General features: G+C 43.9%; 2 protein-coding genes across 2 annotated transcripts; both read left to right on the plus strand.

Moving 5' to 3' along the window:
• Positions 1–809: 809 nt before the first annotated feature.
• On the plus strand, positions 810–6,190 carry LOC140465590 (interferon alpha-F-like). The gene is made up of 4 exons (XM_072561130.1): positions 810–1,117; positions 1,275–1,364; positions 5,321–5,560; positions 5,669–6,190. The coding sequence occupies exons 1-4, from the start codon at positions 986–988 to the stop codon at positions 5,765–5,767; spliced, it is 561 nt and encodes a 186-aa protein (XP_072417231.1). The 5' UTR covers positions 810–985; the 3' UTR covers positions 5,768–6,190.
• Positions 6,191–15,719: 9,529 nt separating this feature from the next.
• LOC140465591 (interferon alpha-B-like) lies at positions 15,720–19,787 on the plus strand. Its single transcript, XM_072561131.1, has 4 exons — positions 15,720–15,889; positions 16,047–16,136; positions 19,250–19,489; positions 19,598–19,787. The coding sequence occupies exons 1-4, from the start codon at positions 15,758–15,760 to the stop codon at positions 19,694–19,696; spliced, it is 561 nt and encodes a 186-aa protein (XP_072417232.1). The 5' UTR covers positions 15,720–15,757; the 3' UTR covers positions 19,697–19,787.
• The last annotated feature ends 4,304 nt before the right edge of the window (positions 19,788–24,091 follow it).

A 24,091-nucleotide genomic window follows, 5' to 3' on the forward strand; every position in this document is an offset into this window, starting at 1 on the left:
TTCCTGCGTCTGGGAACAAAAGGATTTGCTGCAGGCTTCTCCATGTGCAGTTAACAAAAATGTTGGTTGTGAGAGATGAATATGCAGAATGGTAACGTAGAGCTAATGGAGGTTTAAGGGAATCCTACTGAGCGAAAGTCGTGTGCCTTCACAATCCATGGAATCTGAGGCTGTATAATGTATGCTGTTCCCCTGGGGGCAGCATGTAGATGTGGAAGGGCCCATTGTCAGGCCATTAGGGACACCTGAGAGTGAGAGTGGGTGAGCAGGTTGGGGAGTAATAAGATATGATAAACAATATCCTCCGGCTGCATAGAGGGACACCAGAATGGGAACAAGGGATTGCACTCCCAGCAACTTGGTATGTAAAGCAGAGAGACCTTGAATGACGAAGTTGCCGTCCATTCTGTCAAATATTGCAGAGAAAGCGAGAAAGAGAACAAATGTTTCCTCATATTTCCACCAAGATTGAGTCTTGTTTGTGCTTTTATTTAAAGAATAACCTATTGCTCGAATCAAGAAACAATCCGTTTTCCAATATTATCAGTAACGTTTGGAGATAACGGCTGATCTTTGAGCGCGCCTCGAGTTCTGGCTGTGATTTTCTGTCCGGGATCTTCCTCTCGCTGCTTCAGGAATCTCCACCTTTCAGATTCCTTCCCTCAGACAGGGAGCACACAGGCTGTTTCTTGCTCTCCTACAGCTCGTTCAAAACTTCCGCAACCAGATTTCACTTTCCGAATGTCATGGCCACACCTCGCCAGTCCCTCCGCCGATATACACCGGCAGCTCAGGCAGTGGGAGCTCACAGCACCGTCCAGCCTCTCTCACACATAGAGGACTCGACACTTAAGGAGATCGCTTCGGCTTCACAAGCGGCTGCATTGTGACTCCTGGAGGTTGACTCAGTGAGAAAGGAACCCGGTTTAGGAGTTACTCGAGATCAATTCCTTCCGCTCAGGGTTTCCCTCTGGCTCGGTGCAGCATGGCTCTGGCGAGGATTTGGAGATTTTGGACGGTGCTGGTGTTGTTGTCCGGGACCCTGAGTCTGGGCTGTGAGAGGCTGCACTTACAGCAAGTTCTCAACACAGAGACTCTGAGCAAACTGCATGAAATGGTGAGTTTCAGCTGATCGGAATCTCACTGGGTCTGCTCCCGGCTCAGTGTCAGATCAGGGAGAAATAGCTTTTAATTTTGTGTCGTTCCCGCTCAGTGATTCTCCAGGATCTCAGTTTCTGGGAGTGAATGTAACCGGGACTGTTCTCTCCCCTCAGGGCGGTCCCTTTCCCGGACACTGTTTCAGGCAGAGGTTCTCCCTGAAAACCAAGCCCTTGGACCTGGTGAAACTTTCGGATGGAGTGGGGGTGAGTTAAAACTCGATTCATTTTATTCAGACTGTGATTTTACAGAAAGTATGTGTGAGATTAACGGCACGATCAGAGAGTTCACATCAGAAAATTGAACCGCAGCGATTTCTCCCACTGTGAAAATCTTTGCCTCACTCACAAACTGTATCCCTACAGGTTTCACACTTAAAATCTCCTGACGTCTACTTCACCCCTTGATTTTAGGTCAAACCCTCGACCGAGCTCATCCATCAAACCATTTCCCCAGCTCATCCGAAAAACCATCCCTATCCACATTCCCATCAAACCATCTTGTTGTCTTCATCCCACGCTTGCCGCTTATTGGCTTGATTTCCTTTTTCACAGGTTAGATCATCGAACAATACAGCACAGGAACGGCCCTTCGGCCCAACATGTTTTGCTGAACATGAAGCCAACTTTGATCCCATCTGCACACCCTTGGTCCATAACCCTCCATTCCTTGCATATTAATGTGCTTATCTAAAAGTCTTTTAAACGCCCCTATTGTATCTGCCTTCACTACCTCACCTCACAGCATGTCCCAGACTCCTACCACTCCCTGTGTAAAAACTTATCCGAACGCCTCCTTTTGAATTTTGAGCTTAAATGCAGCCTTTTGGGTTTAGATGTTTCAACTCTGGGAGAAAAAATGTGACTGTCAACCCTATTTATGCATCTCATTATTTTATAGACTTCTATCACGTCTCTCGTCAGCCTCCACCGCTCCAGAGACAACGACGCAAGTTTTATTTCCAATCTCTCCTTTTTGCTAATTCAGGCAGCATCATGAGAAACTTCTTCTGCACCCTCTCCACCTGCCTACACACTCTCCCCATAATGTGGCAACCAGAATTCAATGCAACAGTCTACCTTTGGCCTAACCAATACTGCAACTTGAGATTCTGACTCTTCTACACAGTTCGCTGACCAATAAAGGCAAGCATGCCATACACCTTCTTTACCACCCCATCTACTTGCACGGCCACTTTCAGGGTGCAACAGACTTGAGCCCCAAGATTCTGCTGTACATCAATTCTGTTCAAGGTCCTGCCAATAACTGAGTACTTTTCCTTAACGTTTGATCTCCCAAAGTGCAGCACCTCACACTAACGTGGATTAAAGACCTTCTGCCATTTCTCTGCCCATATTTGTAGCTGATGTATATTATGCTATATCATTTGATAACCTTCTATCCACAACACTATCAATCTTTGCATCGTCTGTAAACTGACTACCCCAGCCATCTATTTGTTCATCCAAGTCATTTACATATTTCACAAACAGCATAGGTCCCACTATGGATCCTGGCAGAATACCATTAGTCACAGACCTCCAGCATGAAATACATGTTCCACACGACCCTCTGTCTTCCATGGGCAAGCCAATTCTAAATCCATGTGGCCAAGTCATCATGGATCCCATGCATCTTAATCTTCTGGAAGAGCCTACCATGAGGCCCCTTGTCTAAAGCCTTATTGAAATCCATGTGAACAACATCCACTGCTCTACCCTCATCCATCACCTTGGTCATCTTCTCATAAAATAAACCAACTCAGTAAAACATGACCTGCCCTGTACTAAGCCGTGCTGACTGCTCCTACTTTAGCCACACTTTCCCAAATGCCCATTAATCCTATCCCTAAGCAATCTCTCCAATTTCTTCCCAACCACCAATGTGAGACTCGCCGATCTACAGATTCCTGGATTGTATCTATTTTCCTTCTTGAACACAGGAACAACATTACCTACTCACTGGTCCACCAGACCCTCTCAAGTGGCTAACAAGGATGCAAAGATCATGGTCAGTTCCCAGTAATCTCCTCTCTTAGATCTCTCAATAACCTGGCGTAGGTACTACCGGGTCCTGGGGATTTTCTCACTTTTATGCTCTCCCAACAACCCAATATCACTCCTTTGTTGATCTCAAAGTGCGATAGCATATTAGCATGGGCTCTACAAATCTAACTAACCTCCATATCCTTCTCCTGGGTGAATATGTATGCAAAGACCTCATTTAGGATCTCACCCACATCCTCCGCTACTGAGCCCAAGTTCCCTCCTTCATCCTTCAATGGTCCTCCCTTCTCACCATTAATCCTATTGTTTTCGATGTATTTGTAGAATGCTTCAGGATTTTCTTTAATCCTATTTGCCAAGGTCGTCTTATGGCTCCTGCTTGCTCTCCCAATTCACTGCTTGTGTTCATTTCCTCTTTCCCTTATATTCCTCATGGGCTCTGTTTGATTTTGGCTTCCTCAAACACATATATGGTTCTTTTCTTTGTTTGGATAAATTTACAATCTCCCTGGTTATCCAAGGTACCCTTACCTTGCCATCCTTCCTCCTTACTGGAACACACTGGTCCTGAAATCTCATCAGCGAGTCCTTAAACAGTTCACACATGTCAAATGTGGACTTGCCTGCTGCAGCCCTTCTCAACCAACACTCCCTAGCACCTGCCTAGTACTGACATAGTTCGCCCTCTCCCAATTTTGTACCTTACCCTAAGGTCCAGATTTAAACGATATTCACAGCTATCTTAAAACTGTTGGTTTTTCAACAATTTTCAAAACATTTGGTGGCTATTGGTAGGGGGTGAAGGTGTGAGGGAGGGAGATATGTTGCAGTAGTATAACCCTATCACAGTCATTGCAAATATCTTATTTCTCAGCTCTGCCACTATTGTCTCAGTTTTTCACTCTCACATTCCACGGAGTTCTTGTAAGTTTCTCAAGTTATCTAATTCGAACGCACTATAAAAATTTCACTTCCACGATCTTCTTACTCCCATTGCTATCATAAACGCAGCTGGTACAGCCCATCAGTGTGTCCAGTTCATGCCATGTCTATACTCTATTTGAGTTTTCCTTGTTTGCTTTTCGCATTGTCACTACTTGTCCCATCCACTGAAATAATTTGACTTGTTTCCCCTTAAGTGCATCTACAATCTTCACCACAGCACTGGCCACTGAATTGTGAATTGGCACATTACCAGTGAGCTGACGCAGAAGGACGTTCAGCAGGGCTGTTACTGAGATTCATTTTCACCTCCTTAAAATTCAACTCTCGCACTCAACAAACAATCCCCTTCCTGATACCTGAATCACTGCATCTGGGCTTCTGTTCCCAGGTCACACTACGTATTTCTCACTGTCTTTGATCTTTCTATGTCATGTCCAAGTCCAAAATAACCAACATCCTTTGTCATCCTGGAAATGGGATTCTTTACCATGCCATGGCTTTTTTCTGGCTCCTTGAAGTTCGATTTTGCACTATTTAATTTTATTCTTTAAACAGCAACTTGTGATAAATTCAGTACAGACCAGTCAAAATTCATTTTCCATCTTATGTGAATATCTGTTCATTCTCTTCTCAATTTTTCATCAACCTCCCTCTTTCACATGATGTTTGATACTTTTGTTTTCTAAATAATGTAAATGCAATTTACAATTTCATTCTTCAGCCATGCCCTCTATACTGCAGGGAAAATTATGCAATTTGCTTCTTTAACACCCAGTTTTCCTTGTACAAACAATTTTCAAAAATATCGTTCCCTTCCCTTCCAATCAATCTCCAAACATTTTGCGTATCCTCATTTATTTTGCTAGTTCTCCCATCTGATTGAGCCTGTTTCAATGTATGAAGAACTGAATGTTAATTCTTCAGAATCAATCCTGTTTAACTGTGATTTCTCCAATTCTAAGTTACTGAAACCTCCAACTCCTTTTCCTCTGCCTCCCATGTCCTTGTATCGAATCCATGGATTTAAAGAATCGCATTGCTTATTTTTCATTGATCTGATCATATTTGATTTGTATGTATTTTAACATACTAAAACTAAGCATCTGTAATTTAACATTTAATTATTATTTGCTTATTGTTATATTTAATCGAACATGAGCCCAAATGAACGGGACTAAAGTCTTCATCCTAATCTTGTGTATTTTGCTCAGACTCTGGACAGGATTGAGATTATCCATCAAACCCTGCACCACATCAACAAGATCTACAGCATGAATCTGGGTTCAGTACCATGGGCCTGGGACAAGGTGGAAAACTTTCGTCTTCTCCTGGAGCAACAGCTGAGAGAGTTGCAAGACTGTCTGAGGAAACCAGGATCTGACCACAAGTTGAAGAGAAATGCTGCCATTCAACATTACTTCAGGAAACTGAAAAAGTTTCTCAAACACAAGGTATGACAATTCAGAACTAATTGTGTAATTCCTGGCAGACAATACATTTTTCAACACTTAAGTTGACATATTCCCAAATGCATTTACTTGAATATTTTACCTTTTCAGAAATTCAGTGACTGTTCCTTGGAAATCGTCCGTGCTGAGACCAGAGCCCGTTTACAACAGTTACTTTTCATTATGGCACAAGTCAGCAAAATAAACTGAAAAGAACATATTTACTACACACCAGAACAATGAATATTTATTTCAATGACTTTCTATTGAAACTATTTAATTCTGCTTGGAAGAAATGTTGTGTCACAAACGTACAATGAGAATGTTAGTTGGACTATTTATTCTAATTCACTGTTATTTATTGTTGTGATATTTTCTTTTGATGCAATGTTAAAGATTCACTGTGTGCGCGGTCTGTTTTGGAATGTCAGACTGTCAAAGACATGTACTTGCACTGCACAGAAGCCTCAACCATATTGACCTTGGCACTTATGAATTCGTATTTGCCAATCTTGGAAACCATGTCAGTTATTTCCATTTGTGTACATTTATTGGCATGATGTCTTAATTTATTGAAATGCTACTGTTTCATAGGAAGTGTTATTTAACTTAAAGATGCTAATTTAATACTATTTATTATACATTGGGAAGCACACTATTTTTTCAACTGTGAAATTTTATACTGAATAACAGTTTAATGATATAAATAAAATTATTTTAATAATTTTACACATTTTCATGAATCGGCATTTATTTTTGATTTCCATGATTTAATCTTCTGACACTGAGTATAAATGCAGTGGGTATTTCTGTCTGAAGCCTGTTACTCCTAGTCCTCCTCATCTCCAACATCAATTTTGCTATATCAAATTGTCCTTCCTCCTCAGATTCACAAATCCATTTTAAACTACACTATCCCATGGTCATCTGGAAGCCTCTATCCCTCCCTTTCCCTCAGACTCCATTCCCTCCCCAAACCCACCTCCCATTGCATATTCACTATTCCTCCTTACCTACCACTCTCCGATGCTGAACACACTGTACTCAGCAATAGTCACAGTTTTATATCATTGTGTCCCCACCTTAATGAATTTCAAGCATTACATGCCATTGAACTCTTCCCCTGTCACCATCGTCTCTTTGGAGAAGAGTCCTCTCTCCATACCAGAGATCCTTTAGCCCACCTCCAACACTGCCCCTCTGCCTGGGCCTCTCTCTCAGGCCTTCTACCAGCAATCGATCTGTTCTTTGAGAAGTATTGACATGACATCAGTTGCCTTAGTTTCTCTGACCCCTCACCCATTCCACCCTATCTTCCCAGGCACATAGTACACTCCATGCTCACAAATCCAACCATGACACGAACTAATAAGGGGGGTGCTTTTGCAGATTGACCTCGAAGTTGCAGAGGCTGAAGACCACGTCTCAGATGCTTCATTCTATCTCATCCTGAACCATGATCCCACCATGCAACATCAGACCATTGTGTCAATTATGGTTAGCAATGTTATTTCAGCTGGCAATCTACTCCCATGTCACTGCCTCCAAAAAACGGATCATATCCCAACCCCACAAAGCCCACATCCACCTCCTTCCCAAATTTCACAAACAGATCTGGATTATGGGCTCTAGCAGCTTCATTTTACCATGGACATGTGATCCCTTTACGGGTCCATCTGCCACCAGGATGGTCTCAGAACTCTCCGCTTCTTTCTGGAAAAAAGCACTGAACTGTCCACCCTCGTCCACCTGGCCAAGCTTGTCCGCACTCTGAAGAACTTCTCTCTTCAACTCTTTCACTTTCTTCAGGTCAAAGGGATGGCCATGGAGACCCATATGGGCCCCAGTTATTCCTGCCTCTTTGTGCAGTAGGTGGAAAATTCCTTGTTCCAATCCTAATCTGGCCCCCACCCACAACTCTTTCTCCAGTATGTTGATGATATCATTAGTGCTACTTCCTTCTCTGGTCACGAATTGGAACAGTTTATTGATTTTGCTTCCAATTTCCGTGCCACTCTCACTTTCATCTAGTCCATTTCTGACTCCTCTTTTCCCTTCCTTCACATCTCTGCTTCCACTTCTGGGAAAGGCTGGCCACCCATATCTACTACACTTCTGCTGACGATATGTCGCTGCACTTATGCTGACTATACATCCTCTGAAACCCTGCTTCCTGTAAAGAATCTATTCCACCTTTCCGTTTCCTCCATCTCTATCACATCTATTCTCATGATGCTAACATTGACAAGGGAGCTCCCAAACCGTTCACCTTCTTCATCAATCAAGGATTCCCCAACAACGTTGTTGACAGGGCACTCAAACAGGTCTGATCCATCTCCCATACTTTGGTCCTTTCCCCCTCTCTTCCCTCCCACTACAGAATAGGATTGCCTTTAACCTTACCTACCATCCCACCAGCATCCAAATCCAGACGATCATTAGAAAACATTTCCAGCACACTCAGTAAGATGTCACCATCAGACACATATTTTCCCCTCTACTCCCTTGTCAGCCTACTGTGGCCTCCATTCCCTCAAGAACACCTCAAACGCCTCTTTCTTCACTCCCAACACTGTGCCCTCCATAACACCATGGTACCCACCCCTGCAACTGCAGAAGGTGTAGCAACTGCCCATTTGACTCCTCCCTCCTCAGTATTCAAGGAGACGAGGATGCCTTCTAAGTAAAGCAGCACTTTAACTGCATTTCACACAATCTAGTCTACTGCATTCACTACTCAAAATGTGCTCTACTCTACACAGGAGAAACAAAGTCTAGACTGGGTGACTGCTTCACAGAACATCTGTTTTCTGACTACAAAAAAGACCCTGAGCTTCCAGTTGCCTGCCATTTTCACACACCATCCTTTTCCCTGGCTAATTTGAGAGGGGCATGAAGTGGAAAATTTGGTGGCAGTCACGGTGAAATGAAATGTGTGACTGAGGTGAAGTGTGAATGGTGATGACAAGAGCAACAGCAACCCAGTATAGATAGGGAAAGCAGACAAATAGTGTCATAGAGATGTACAGCGCTGAAACAGACCCTTCACTCCAACTTATCCTTGCTGCACAGATATCCTAAATTAACCTCATCCCATTTGCTAGCCCTTGGCCCATATCCCTCAAAACCCTTACTACTCATGGACTGATGCAGTTGCGTTTTAATTGTACCAGCATCCATCACTTTCTTCGGCAGCTCATTTCATACATGCACCACGCTTTGCATGAAAAAGTCGCCCCTTAGGTCCCTTTTAAATCTTACCCATCTCGCTGTAAACCTATGCTCGTTAGTTTTGCAATTCTTCGCCCTTGCTATTTCCCATATTCATGTCCCTCATGATTTCCTTAACTTCTGTGAGGTCATCCCCCTCAGCCTCCAATTTTCTATGGAAAATAGCCCCATCCTTTTCAGCTTCTTCCTGTAGCTCTAACCCTCCAACCAAGGTGACATCCTTGCAAATCTTTCCTGAACCCTTTCAAGTTTCACAACATCCTTCTGATAGGAGGGAGACCAGAATTGCGCACAATATTCAAAAAGATGGTTAACTAATGTCCTGTACAACTGTAACATGACCTCCTGAATGCTCTGACCAATAAAGGAAGGCATGCCAAAAATCTCCTCCACTATCCTATCTACCTTCGACTCCACTTTCAGGAACTATGAATCTGCATTCCTAGGTCACTTTGGTCAGCTACACTCCCCAGGACATTACCATTAAGTGTAAAATCCTGCCCTGATTTACCTTTCCAAAATGCAGCACCTCATAATTATCTAAATTAAAATCCATCAGCCACTCCTCAGCCCATTGTCCTATCTGATCCTGATCCTGTTGTACTCTGAGGAAACATTCTCACTGTTGAGTACACCTCCAATTTTGGTGTCATCTGCAAACTTGCTCATTATACCTCATGCATTCACTTCCAAATGATATATAGCAGAATACCCAGCACCGATCCTTGTGGCACACCACTGGACACAGGTCTCTCATCCGAAAAGCAACATTCCACCACCCTCTGTCTCCTTCCTTTGAGCCAGTTTTGTGTCCAAATGGCTAGTTCTTTCTTTTTCCATGTGGTCTAACCTTGCTAACCAGTCTACCATGGGGAACCTTGTTCAACACCTTACTGAAGTCCATATAGATCATGTCCACTGCTCTGCCCTCATTAATCCTTCATCAATCAACGCGGCATGGTGGCAAAGCGGTTAGCACTGCTGCCTCACAGTGCCAGAGACCAGGGTTCATTCCCACCTCAGGCTACTGTCTGTGTGGAGTTTGCACATTCTCCCCGTGTCTGTGTGTTTTTCCTCCGGGTGCTCCGGTTTCCTCCCACCATCCAAAAATGTGCAGATTAGGTGAATTGGCTATGCTAAATTGCCCATAGTGTTAGGTGAAGGGGTAAATGTAGGAGAATGGGTCTGGGTGGGTTACACTTCGGTGGGTCGGTGTGGACTTGTTGGACCGAAGGGCCTGTTACCACACTGTAAGTAATCTAATCTAATCTAATCCGCTCTGTTATTTCTTCAAAAACACTCAGTCAAGTTGGTGAGACATGACTTCCCATGCAGAAAGCCATGTTGACTATCCCTAATCAGTCCTTGCCTTCCCAAATATATGTAAATCCAATCCCTCAGGATTCCCTCCAACAACTTGCCCATCACCAATGTCAATGCTCTGTAGTTCCTTGGCTTTTCCTTACCATCTTCCTGAAATAGTGGCACCGCGTTAGCCAACCTCTAGTCTTCTGACATTTCACGTATGGCTATCAGTGATAGAAATATCGCAGCAAGGGGCCCAGAAATTATTTCTCTAGCTTCCCACAGAGGGTACACCTGATCGGGTCCTGGGGATTTATCCACCTTGGTGTATTTTAAGACATCCAACACTTCCTCCTCTGCAATCTGGACATTTTTCAAGATTTCACCATCTATTTCCCCACATTCTATATCTTCCATGTCCTTCAAAGTGCACACTGCTGCCAAATAATCATTTAGTATCTCCCACATCTCCTATGGCACCACACGTAGGCTGCCTTGCTGATCTTTGAGGGGTCCTACCCTTTTCCTAGTTAACCATTTATCGTTAATGTATGCATAAAGTCCCTTTGGATTCTCATCAACAGTATGTGCCAAAGTGATCTCAGGTCCCCTTAATGCCCTCCTGAATTTCCTCTTATATATACTCCTATTGCCTTTACAGTCTTCTGAGGATTCACTTGCTCTCTGCTGTCTATACCTGACAGTTGATTTCTTCTTTTTCTTAACCAAAACTTCAATTTATCTGGGCCCTCAGCATTCCCTACACCTACCAGCCTTGCCTTTCACCCTAACAGGAACATTCTGTTTCTGGACTCTTGTTGTCTCATTTCTGAAGGCTTCCAATTTTCCAGCTGTCCCTTTACCTGCAAACATCTGCCGCAATCAACCTTGAAAGGTTTTGCCTCATAATGTCAAAATTGCCCTTCCTCCAGTTTACAACTTCAACTTTTAGGTCCAGTCTATCCTTTTCCTTTACTATTTTAAATCTAATTGAATTATGGTTGCTGACCCTAAAGTGCTCACCCAGTGACTCCTCAGTCACTTGTCCTGCCTTATTTCCCAAGAGTAGGTCAAATTTTGCACCTTCTCTGTTTGATACAGAATATGGCAGTCTCAATGTATGTTTGGAATGTTAAAATTGTCGACCATTACCACCTTATTATTCTTACAGATTACTGAGAACAAAGACATCTGATTTGCTTGTAGATCAAAAATCTCTCCATCTTAGGCTTGAATATATTCAATGCCACCACCATTGTATGGAGTAGAGATGTTTCGAGATTAACAACTCTCTGACCACAGAATAAATATCCTCATTTCCATCTTAGGTTGAGAATGCTCATCTTCAACAGTGCCCTTAGTTATCGTTACCACAAAGTCAAAAATATCTTCACCCCATTTATACACTCAGGTTTCCTCAGGTCGTTAAATGTTTCAGTAAGTTCAACAGCTTTTTCTGCAAAACTGCTATAACTGGAGGCCCCGGCTATGAAAGCTGTTCTCATCAGGCAACATCTTCGTTTCAGGAATCAACTGACTGAAGCTGCTCTGAACTGTATCTGATGATGGTATATCTTATTTAATAATGAGCCCAAACATTATTTCATCAGCACACAGAGTCTGGTTGCATGAATATACTGTGGTCACAATTCATCCTTACGTTTCTTCACCTTCCTCCTTGTAACAAGGCATGGGTGTGTCACTGGCTGGGCTTGCATTTGTGGCTTGTCCCTAGTTGCCATTGAGAAGGTGGTGGAGTGTTGTATTCTTGAACTGATGCAGTCCATAAGTTGACCCATAATGCTGTATTTCAGAGGAAACACCATGATTTTGACCAAATGACACTAAGTGAATGGTGATTCATTTCCAAGGTAGGATGGCTTGTGACTTGATGGGGAACATACTTCTGCCAGTGTTCCCATATATCTGCTCTCCTTACCTTTGTTGATGACAGTGGTTTTGGGTTTAGAAGATGGTGTCTTGGGGGCTTTGTTGCATTTCTGCAGTGAATCCTGTAGGTATTTAGACATTGATTCCAAAGACTGGCCGTGGTGGAGGGAGTTTTTTTTTGTACGGATGTGGTGACAATTCTTCTCAGCAATATGGACACCCTCGCATTTTCCCACATTATAATCCACTTGCATATGGTGAGTATTTAAGAGCCCACCAATGATCCTTTGACATTCCACGAAGAGACCCACAATCAATGTCATAAAACCAGGTTTCCTTCTCTTTATTGTATTCCATTTGGTGGAAGCTTTCATCACAAATTGCTGAACAACTTTCCTGCATTTGAAGTATCCAGTTTTCAGTGGTTTGTTTTGGTTGGCACCTGATAAGTGCTTTGCTCTTGAACGGTGTTACCGTAAATAAAAGTAGATTTTTTTAAAAAAAATAAAAAAACACAGCAATCTGGTCGGACAGATAAAACTGTTCTACCTCAGGGTTCAGGCATTGCCTTTACAAAAGTTTGGGGGCCTTCGAGGGTGAGACAGAAACTCGCCTTGAGAGTTTGGGTGTGAGGACAGCAACATGCATTTCTGAAAGTGTTTGTAAGGTCCTTTTGTAATTGTCAAAGTACAGTCGCTATGCTCCAACGCAACGTAAAATGGTCGAGTATATTTAAAAAGCGATGATGAACAACTTAAATCCAAGAATGATTTTTTTCAGGTGAACTTATTTTCAGTTCCGATTACAAACAGCAACAGTTAATTATACAAATGAATGTTTCAAAGCATTTAAAATATAACACCCGCTCTGAAAGTGCGGATGCAGTCCCAGCTAAAAGTGACTTGGAGGCATTTCCTGTCTCACCGGGATATCCCGGGATATCACTAACACTTTCCCAGATATTCCTCACCCTGCCCCCTCTCAGTCTGACCCGCTCTGTTTACAAACTCCCCTCCCTTTCGGAAATGACAAAACGCGTCACTTTCCCTGAGACGCTTTCACTTTGGAGCAAATTGACACGAGGTTCATTTCCAGAGAGAATCTGACATGGACACTATCCCGGGAGAGAGAGCAGACAGAAACGATGAAAGGGAAGGGAACGGGATCACTTTCGGAGTCGGATTCCGACCAGATCTTGATGATTTCCCTCCGACTCTGAAAATGGTTCCAGAATCCCAGCGGGAAATGAGAACCTTCCTCCAGTGAGGGAGCGGATTGTGATCCAGGTGAATGTGAGCGGACACAGGGAGCAGCAGCCGGTGAGCCAGGCCTGTGAGCCGGGCTCCCTGTCATCTCCAACCCGGGATGTGGGAACGGGACAAGCGCGATGTGAACACACCGGGACACGGGGGATTCCCGCAGTCGGGGGTCTCTATAATCCGGATTAGGACATCCAGCCCCCAATACACAGCCTGACTCCCCCTGCCCCAAGTACAGAGCCTCCCTCTACACCAGCTCAGTGCCCGATGATCTGAACACACTCAACATTCCGCTGCAAACCGAGCGCTGCTTGCGATTTTCCAGCCGGGATTTCCCAGCCGCTGCTTCCGGACTCTCCAGCTTTTCGATTCCTTACCTCAGAAAGAAACCGCACCAACTCTTGATCTCCCCGCAGCTCCTGCAAACTCCCTGGAAGCGGTTTTCACTTTTCGAATGTAATGTGCCCCATTCAAGCCGCCAGCTTGGCAGTGCCAGTGAGAGCAGCCAGCAGAGCACAGGGTCACACTCACAGCACTCGGCAACACAGGCGCCCGCTCCCGGATCCCAATCCGCTCCGATTGCACATTGACCGCTTTCTCAGCTTCCACCTCGGTGCTACCTTCTGGCTCGGTGCAGCATGGCTCTGGGGAGGATTTGGAGATTTTGGACGGTGCTGGTGTTGTTGTCCGGGACCCTGAGTCTGGGCTGTGAGAGGCTGCACTTACAGCAAGTTCTCAACACAGAGACTCTGAGCAAACTGCATGAAATGGTGAGTTTCAGTTGATCCACATTGAGAGGCAAACGGTTTTGACTTGTCTCGTCAATGAATCATAAATTATTGACTTACAGAGGCAAACAATACAAGAAAGCCGAAATAATCGCTTCAATTGTGCAGGATCCGGTGAGGCCACATCTGGAATAGTATGTACAGTTAGTCATCTGATTGGAGGAAGGTTGCAATGTATTTTAAGTAAACTGCCATGAGATATTACAGAGAGGATTTCCCAGAGTAATGCCTGAAATTGTTTCAGAAGGAAACGTTGGTGAAGGCTCGGCCTGTGTCGGTTCAGCTTAGAAGGGGAGGAGGGGACTTGACTGAATTGAGTGAGGGGTTTGACTGTGTCCCGGGACAGGGGTGTACGTTCGGGCCGTGAACGGGAATGGGGTGTGAAGGTCGCTTTGTTCAGTTTGGGGATCTGGGGTCGGGAGTAGAACATTGGGGGTCGACCCGGATGGACGCACGAGGAGCAGCACCAGAGCCGGGACCTCACACCCTGTCTTTGGTCTTGACAGGTGAGAGGGGAAGATGATTTTTCATGGTTTCCCGGTGTCTGGCACAAGGGCTCCATGTTTAAATGTAAGATCAGGTGCATTCCAAACTGGTGAACGATTATGGTTTGGTTATGCATCAAAAGTTAATCTCGGGGTCAAATATAATCCCCAGGAACAAATGGTCAAGGGTCGGGATCACAGGTTGTCAATGAGAGGGGAAAGGGTGCGGTTCATTGGAGTGAGTGACAGGGAAACATTTTCCTGCGTCTGGGAATAAAAGGATTTGCTGCAGGCTTCTCCATGTGCAGTTAACGAAATTGTTGGTTGTGAGAGATGAATATGCAGAATGGTAACATAGAGCTAATGGAGGGTTAAGGGAATCCTACTGAGGGAATGTCGTGTGCCTTCACAATCCATGGAATCTGAGGCTGTACAATGTATGCTGTTCCCCTGGGGGCAGCATGTAGATGTGGAAGGGCCCATTGTCAGGCCATTAGGGACACCTGAGAGTGAGAGTATGTGAGCAGGTTGGGGAGTCAAAAGATATGATAAACAATATCCTCCGGCTGCATAGAGGGACACCAGAATGGGAACAAGGGATTGCACTCCCAGCAACTTGGTATGTAAAGCAGAGAGACCTTGAATGACGAAGCTGCGGTCCATTCTGTCAAAGATTGCAGTGAAGGCGAGAAATAGAACAAATGTTTTCTCATATTTCCAACAAGATTGAGTCTTGTTTGTGCTTTTATTTAAAGAATAACCTATTGCTCGAATCAAGAAACAATCCGTTTTCCAATATTATCAGTAACGTTTGGAGATAACGGCTGATCTTTGAGCGCGCCTCGAGCTCTGGCTGTGATTTTCTGTCCGGGATCTTGCACTCGCTGCTTCAGGAATCTCCAGCTTTCAGATTCCTTCCCTCAGACAGGGAGCACACAGGCTGTTTCTTGCTCTCCTACAGCTCGTTCAAAACTCCCGCAACCAGATTTCACTTTCCGAATGTCATGGCCACACCTCGCCAGTCCCTCCGCCGATATACACCGGCAGCTCAGGCAGTGGGAGCTCACAGCACCGTCCAGCCTCTCTCACACACAGAGGACTCGACACTTAAGGAGATCGCTTCGGCTTCACAAGCGGCTGCATTGTGACTCCTGGAGGTTGACTCAGTCAGAAAGGAACCTGTTCAGGAGTTACTTGAGATCAATTCCTTCCGCTCAGGGTTTCCCTCTGGCTCGGTGCAGCATGGCTCTGGCGAGGATTTGGAGATTTTGGACGGTGCTGGTGTTGTTGTCCGGGACCCTGAGTCTGGGCTGTGAGAGGCTGCACTTACAGCAAGTTCTCAACACAGAGACTCTGAGCAAACTGCATGAAATGGTGAGTTTCAGCTGATCGGAATCTCACTGGGTCTGCTCCCGGCTCAGTGTCAGATCAGGGAGAAATAGCTTTTAATTTTGTGTCGTTCCCGCTCAGTGATTCTCCAGGATCTCAGTTTCTGGGAGTGAATGTAACCGGGACTGTTCTCTCCCCTCAGGGCGGTCCCTTTCCCGGACACTGTTTCAGGCAGAGGTTCTCCCTGAAAACCAAGCCCTTGGACCTGGTGAAACTTTCGGATGGAGTGGGGGTGAGTTAAAACTCGATTCATTTTATTCAGACTGTGATTTTACTGAAAGTATGTGTGAGATTAACGGCACGATCAGAGAGTTCACATCAGAAAATTGAACCGCAGCGATTTCTCCCACTGTGAAAATCTTTACCTCACTCACAAACTGTATCCCTACAGGTTTCAACACTTCAAATCTCCTGACGTCTACTTCACCCCTTGATTTTAGGTCAAACCCTCTACCGAGCTCATCCATCAAACCATTTCCCAGCTCATCACAAAAACTATCTCTATCCACATTCCTACTCAAACCATCTTGTTGTCTTCATCCCACGCTTGCCGCTTACTAGTTTGATCTCCTTTTTCACAGGTTAGATCATAGAACAATACAGCACAGGAACGGGCCCTTCGGCCCAATATATTGTGCTGAACATGAAGCCAATTTGATCCCATCTGCACACCCTTGGTCCATAACCCTCCATTCCTTGCATATTTATGTGCTTATCTAAAAGTCTCTTAAACGCCCCTATTGTATCTGCCTTCACTACCTCACCACACAGCATGTCCCAGACTCCTACCACTCCCTGTGTAAAAACCTACCCGCACGCCTCCTTTTGAAGTTTGAGCTTAAATGCAGCGTTTTAGGTTTAGATGTTTCAACTCTGGGAGAAAAAAGTGTGACTGTCAACTCTATTTATGCATCTCATTATTTTATAGACTTCTATCACGTCTCTCGTCAGCCTCACCGTTCCAGAGAGAACAACCCGAGTTTTTCCAATCTCTCCTTTTTGCGAATTCAGGCAGCATCCTGGGAAACGTGTTCTGCACCCTCTCCAATGCCTCCACGTTCTTCCTGTAATGTGGCGACCAGAATTCAATGCAATAGTCTACCTGTGGCTTAACCAAAGCTGCAACTTGACATCCTGACTCTTCTACTCAATTCGTTGACCAATAAAGGCAAGCATGCCATACACCTTCTTTACCACCCCTCTACTTGCGGCCACTTTCAGGGTGCAACAGACTTGAGCCCCAAGATTCTGCTGTACATCAATTCTGTTCAAGGTCCTGCCAATAACTGAGTACTTTTCCGTAACATTTGATCTCCCAAAGTGCAGCACCTCACACTAACGTGGATGAAAGTCCTTCTACCATTTCTCTGCCCATATTTGTAGCTGATGTATATTATGCTATATCATTTGATAACCTTCTATCCACAACTCGATCAATCTTTGCATCATCTGCAAACTTACTACCCCAGCCATCTACATGTTCATCCAAGTCATTAACATATGTCACAAACAGCATAGGTCCCAGTATGGATCCTGGCAGAATACCATTAGTCACAGACCTCCAGCATGAAATACATGTTCCACACGACCCTCTGCTTTCTGTGGACAAGCCAATTCTGAATCCATGTGGCCAAGTCATCATGGATCCCATGCATCTTAATCTTCTGGAAGAGCCTACCATGAAGCCCCTTGTCTAAAGCCTTATTGAAATCCATGTAGACAACATCCACTGCTCTACCCTCATCCATCACATTGTCAACTTCTCATAAAATAAACCATGTTAGTAAGATATGTCCTGCCCTGTACAACGCCCCTACTTCAGCCACAGTTTCCCAAATGCTCGTTCGTCCTATCCCTAAGCAATTTCTCCAATATCTTCCCAACCACCGATGTGAGACTCGCCGATCTACAGATTCCTGGAATGTCCCTATTTTTCTTATTGAACAGAGGAGCAACATTACCTACTCACTGGTCCACCAGACCCTCTCAAGTGGCTATCCCCCTGGTTATCCAAGGTACCCTTACCTTGCCATCCTTTCTCCTTACTGGAACACACTGGTGCTGAAATCTCATCAGCGGGTCTTTAAACAATTCCCACATGTCAAATGTGGACCTGCCTGCTGCCGCCTTACTCAACCAACACTCCCTAGCACCTGCCTAATCCTGACATAGTTTGCCCTCTCCCAGTTTTGTTCCTTGCTGCAAGGTCCAGATTTAAACCATATTCACAGCTATCTTAAAACTGTTGGTTTTCAAATTATTTTCAAAACGGTGACAGTTGGTGGCTGTTGGTAGGGGGTGAAGGTGTGAGGGAGGGAGGGTATGTTGCAGTAGAATAACCCTATCACAGTCATTGCACATATCTTATTTCTCATCTCTGCCTGTATTGTCTCTGTTTTTCACTCTCACATTCCACAGAGTTCTTGTAAGTTTCTCAAGTTATCTAAATCGAAGGCACTATAAAAATTTCACTTCCACTGTCTCCTTACTCCCATTGCGATCATAAATGCAGGTGGTACAGCCCATCAGTGTGTCCAGTTCATGCCATGTCTATACTCTATTTGAGTTTTCCTTGTTTGCTTTTCCCATTGTCATGACTTGTCCCATCCACTTAAATAATTTGACTTGTTTCCCCTTAAGTGCATCTACAATCTTCACCACAGCACTGGCCACTGAATTGTGAATTGGCACATAACCTTGAGCTGACGCAGAAGGACATTCAACAGGGCTGTCACTGAGAGTCATTTTCGCCTCCTTAAAATTCAACTGTCGCACTCAACAAACAATCCCCTTCCTGCTACCTGAATCACTGCATCTGGGCTTCTGTTCCCAGGTGACACTACATATTTCTCACTGTCTCTGATCTTTCTATGTCATGTCCAAGTCCAAAATAACCAACATCCTTTGCCATACTGGAAATGGGATTCCTTGCCATGCCATTGCTTTTTTCTGGCTCATTGAAGTTCGATTTTTGCACTATTTAATTTTATTCTTTGCAACAGCAACTTGAGATGAATTCAGTACAGAACAGTCAAAATTCATGTTCCATCTTCTGTGAATAAGTAAAAGACCACCTCCTTATCTGTGTATTCTCTAACTCCTTTTCGACTGCCTCCCATGTCCTTGTGTCGAATCCATGGATTTAAAGACTCGCATTGCTTATTTTTCATTGATCTGATCAAGTTTGATTTGTATGTACTTTTCCTAGAGCCCTTTTAACATACTAAAACTAAGCATCTGTAATTTGACATTTAATTATTATTTGCTTATTGTAATATTTAATCTAACATGAACCCAAATGAACGAGACTAAAGTCTTCATCATAATCTTGTGTATTTTGCTCAGACTCTGGACAGGATTGAGATTATCCATCAAACCCTGCACCACATCAACAAGATCTACAGCATGAATCTGGGTTCAGTACCATGGGCCTGGGACAAGGTGGAAAACTTTCATCTTCTCCTGGAGCAACAGCTGAGAGAGTTGCAAGACTGTCTGAGGAAACCTGGATCTGACCACAAGTTGAAGAAAAATGCTGCCATTCAACATTACTTCAGGAGACTGGAAAAGTTTCTCAAACACAAGGTATGACAATTCAGAACTAATTGTGTAATTCCTGGCAAGCAATACATTTTTCAACACTTAAGTTAACATATTCCCAAATGCATTTACTTGAATATTTTACCTTTTCAGAAATTCAGTGAATGTTCCTGGGAAATCATCCGTGCTGAGACCAGAGCCCGTTTACAACAGTTACTTTTCATTATGGCACATGTCAGCAAAAGAAACTGAAAAGAACATTTACTACACACCAGAACAATGAATATTTATTTCAATGACTTTCCATTGAAACTATTTATTTCTGCTTGGAAGAAATGTTGTGTCACAAACGTACAATGAGAATGTTAGTCGGACTATTTATTCTAATTCACTGTTATTTATTGTTGTGATATTTTCTTTTGATGCAATGTTAAAGATTCACTGTGTGTGCGGTCTGTTTTGGAATGTCAGACTGTCAAAGACATGCACTTGCACGACAGCGAAGTCTCAACCATATTGACCTTGGCACTTATGAATTCGTATTTGCTAATCTTGGAAACCATGTCAGTTATTTTCATTTGTGTACATTTATTGGAATGCTGTCTTAATTTATTGAAATGCTACTGTTTCATAGGAAGTGTTATTTAACTTAAAGATGTTAATTTAATACTATTTATTATACATTGGGAAGTACTCTATTTTTTCAACTGTGAAAGTTTATACTGAATAACAGTTTAATGATATAAATAAAATTGTTTTTATAATATTACACATTTCCATGAATTGGCATTTATTTTTGATTTCTGTCATTTAACCTTCTGACACTGAGTATAAATGCAGTGGGTATTTCTGTCTGAAGCCTGTTGCTCCTAGTCCTTCTCATCTCCAACATCAATTTTGCTCTATCAAATTGTCCTTACTCCTCTGAGCCACAAATCCATTTTAAACTACACTATCCCATGGTCATATGGAAGCCTCTATCCCTCCCTTTCCCTCAGACTCCATTCCCTCCCCAAACCCACCTCCCATTGCATATTCACTATTCCTCCTTACCTACCACTCTCTGATGCTGAACACACTGTACACAGCAATAGTCACAGTTTTATATCATTGTGTCCCCACCTTAATGAATTTCAAGCATTACATGCCGTTGAACTCTTCCCCTGTTGCCATCATCTCCTTGGAGAAGAGTCCTCTCTCCATACCACAGATCCTTTAGCCCACCTCCAACACTGCCCCACTGCCTGGGCCTCTCTCTCAGGCCTTCTACCAGCAATCCATCTGTTCTTTGAGAAGTATTGACATGACATCAGTTGCGTCAGTTTCTATGACCCCTCACCCATTCCAACCTATCTTCCCAGGAACATAGTACACTCCATGCTCACAAATCAAACCCTTACACTAATTAATAAGGGTGGTGCTTTTGCAGATTGACCTCGAAGTTGCAGAGGCTGAAGACCAGCTCTGAGATGCTTCATTCTATCTCGTCCTGAAACATGATCCCACCATTGCAACATCAGACCATTGTGTCAACTATGGTTAGCAATGTTATTTCAGCTGGCAATCTACTCCCCTGTCACTGCCTCCAAAAAACTGTTCATATCCCAACATCACAAAGCCCACATCTACCTCCTTCCCAAATTTCACAAATAGATCCAGATTATGGGATCTTGCAGCTTCATTTTACCATGGACATGTGATCCCTTTACGTGTCCATCTGCCACCAGGATGGTCTCAGAACTCTCCACTTTTTCTGGAAAAAAGCACTGAACTGTCCACCCTCGTCCACCTGGCCAAGCATGTCCGCCCTCTGAAGAACTTCTCTCTTCAACTCTTTCACTTTCTTCAGGTCAAAGGGATGGCCATGGAGACCCATATGGGCCCCAGTTATTCCTGCCTCTTTGTACAGCATGTGGAAAATTCCTTGTTCCAATCCTAATCTGGCCCCCACCCACAACTGTTTCTCCCGTATTTTGATGATATCATGAGTGCTACTTCCTTCTCTGGTCACGAATTGGAACAGTTTATTGATTTTGCTTCCAATTTCCGTGCCACTCACACTTTCATCTGGTCCATTTCTGACTCCTCTTTTCCCTTCCTTAACATATCTGCTTTCACTTCTGGGAAAGGCTGGCCACCCATATCTACTACACTTCTGCTGACTATACGTCGTTGCACTTATGCAGACTATACATCCTCTGAAACCCTGCTTCCTGTAAAGAATCTATTCCACCCTTCCGTTTCCTCCATCTCTTTCACATCTATTCTCATGATGCTAACATTGACAAGGGAGCCCCCAAACCGTTCACCTTCTTCATCAATCAAGGATTCCCCAACAACGTTGTTGATAGGGCACTCAAACAGGTCTGACCCATCTCCCATACTTTGGTCCTCTCCCCCTCTCTTCCCTCCCACTACAGAATAGGATTGCCTTTAACCTTACCTACCATCCCACCAGCATCCAAATCCAGACAATCATTAGCCAACATTTCCAGCATACTCAGTAAGATGTCACCATCAGACACATATTTTCCCCTCTACTCCCTTGTCAGCCTACTGTGGCCTCCATTCCCTCAAGAACACCTCAAACGCCTCTTACTTCACTCCCAACACTGTGCCCTCCATAACCCCATGGTACCTACCCCTGCAACTGCAGAAGGTGTAACAACTGCGCATTTGACTCTTCCCTCCTCAGTATTCAAGGACCCGAGAATGCCTTCCAAGTAAAGCAGCACTTTAACTGCATTTCACACAATCTAGTCTACTGCATTCACTACTCAAAATGTGCTCTACTCTACACAGGAGAAACAAAGTCTAGACTAGGTGACTGCTTCGCAGAACATCTGTTTTCTGACTACAAAAAAGACCCTGAGCTTCCAGTTGCCTGCCATTTTCACACACCATCCTTTTCCCTGGCTAATTTGATAGTGGGCATGAAGTGGAAAATCTGGTGGCAGTCACGGTGAAATGGAATGTGTGACTGAGGTGAAGTGAGAATGGTGATGACAAGAGCAACAGCAACCCAGTATAGATAGGGAAAGCAGACAAATAGTGTCATAGAGATGTACAGCGCTAAAACAGACCCTTCACTCCAACTTATCCTTGCTGCACAGATATCCTAAATTAACCTCATCCCATTTGCTAGCCCTTGGCCCATATCCCTCAAAACCCTTACTACTCATGTACTCATTCAGTTGCCTTTTAATTGTACCAGCATCCATCACTTCCTTCGGCAGCTCATTTCATACATGCACCACGCTTTGCATGAAAAAGTCGCCCCTTTGGTCCCTTTTAAATCTTACCCATCTCGCTCTAAACCTATGTCCGTTAGTTTTGCAATCCTTCGCTCTTGCTATTTCCCATATTCATGTCCCTCATGATTTCCTTAACTTCTGTGAGGTCATCCCCCTCAGCCTCCAATTTTCCAAAGAAAGTAGCCCCATCCTTTTCAGCTTCTTCCTGTAGCTCAAACCCTCCAATTAAGGTGACATCCTTGCAAATCTTTTCTGAACCCTTTCAAGTTTCACAACATCCTTCTGATAGGAGGGAGACCAGAATTGAGCGCAATATTCCAAAAGTCGGTTAACCAATGTCCTGTACAACTGCAACATGACCTCCTGAATGCTCTGACCAATAAAGGAAGGCATGCCAAAAATCTCCTCCACTATCCTATCTACCTGCGACTCCACTTTCAGGAACTATGAACCTGCATTCCGAGGTCACTTTGGTCAGCAACACTCCCCAGGACATTACCATTAAGTGTATAAATCCTGCCCTGATTAAACTTTCCAAAATGCAGCACCTCATATTTATCTAAATTAAAATCCATCTGCCACTCCTCAGCCCATTGTCCCATCTGATCATGATCCTGTTGTACTCTGAGGAAACATTCTCACTGTTGAGTACACCTCCAATTTTGGTGTCATCTGCAAACTTGCTCATTATACCTCATGTGTTCACATCCAAATGATATATAGCAGAATATCCAGCACCGATCCTTGTTGCACACCACTGGACACAGGTCTCTAATCCGAAAAGCAACATTCGACCACCTTCTGTCTCCTTCCTTTGAGCCAGTTTTGTGTCCAGTCAAGTTGGTGACAAATGATTTCCAATGCAGTAAGCCATGTTGACTATCTCTAATCAGTCCTTGCCTTCCCAAATATATGTAAATCCAATCCCTCAGGATTCCCTCCAACAACTTGCCAATCACCAATATCAACGCTCTGTAGTTCCCTGGCTTTTCCTTACCATCTTCCTGAAATAGTGGCACCACGTTAGCCAACCTCCAGTCTTCTGACATTTCACGTACGGCTATCAGTGATAGAAATATCGCAGCAAGGGGCCCAGAAATCATTTCTCTAGCTTCCCACAGAGGGTACACCTGATCGGGTCCTGAGAATTTATCCACCTTGGTGCATTTTAAGACATCCAACACTTCCTCCTTTGTAATCTGGACATTTTTCAAGATTTCACCATCTATTTCCCCACACTCTATATCTTCCATGTCCTTCAAAGTGCACACTGCTGCCAAATAATCATTTAGTATCTCCCACATCTCCTATGGCTCCACACGTAGGCTGCCTTGCTGATCTTTGAGGGGTCCTATCCTTTTCCTAGTTAACCATTTATCCTTAATGTATTTAT

The sequence above is a fragment of the Chiloscyllium punctatum genome, chromosome 42, assembly GCF_047496795.1.
Source record: "Chiloscyllium punctatum isolate Juve2018m chromosome 42, sChiPun1.3, whole genome shotgun sequence".
In the NCBI taxonomy this organism is placed as follows: domain Eukaryota; kingdom Metazoa; phylum Chordata; class Chondrichthyes; order Orectolobiformes; family Hemiscylliidae; genus Chiloscyllium; species Chiloscyllium punctatum.

Bases quoted from the DNA above. Each gene is read 5' to 3' on its own strand.
- LOC140465590 (XM_072561130.1), top strand. From the start codon at position 986: ATGGCTCTGGCGAGGATTTGGAGATTTTGGACGGTGCTGGTGTTGTTG. The intron at 1,118-1,274 runs GTGAGTTTCAGC...CTCTCCCCTCAG, and splicing joins TGAGCAAACTGCATGAAATG to GGCGGTCCCTTTCCCGGACA. The intron at 5,561-5,668 runs GTATGACAATTC...TTACCTTTTCAG, and splicing joins AAAAGTTTCTCAAACACAAG to AAATTCAGTGACTGTTCCTT.
- LOC140465591 (XM_072561131.1), top strand. From the start codon at position 15,758: ATGGCTCTGGCGAGGATTTGGAGATTTTGGACGGTGCTGGTGTTGTTG. The intron at 15,890-16,046 runs GTGAGTTTCAGC...CTCTCCCCTCAG, and splicing joins TGAGCAAACTGCATGAAATG to GGCGGTCCCTTTCCCGGACA. The intron at 16,137-19,249 runs GTGAGTTAAAAC...TATTTTGCTCAG, and splicing joins AACTTTCGGATGGAGTGGGG to ACTCTGGACAGGATTGAGAT.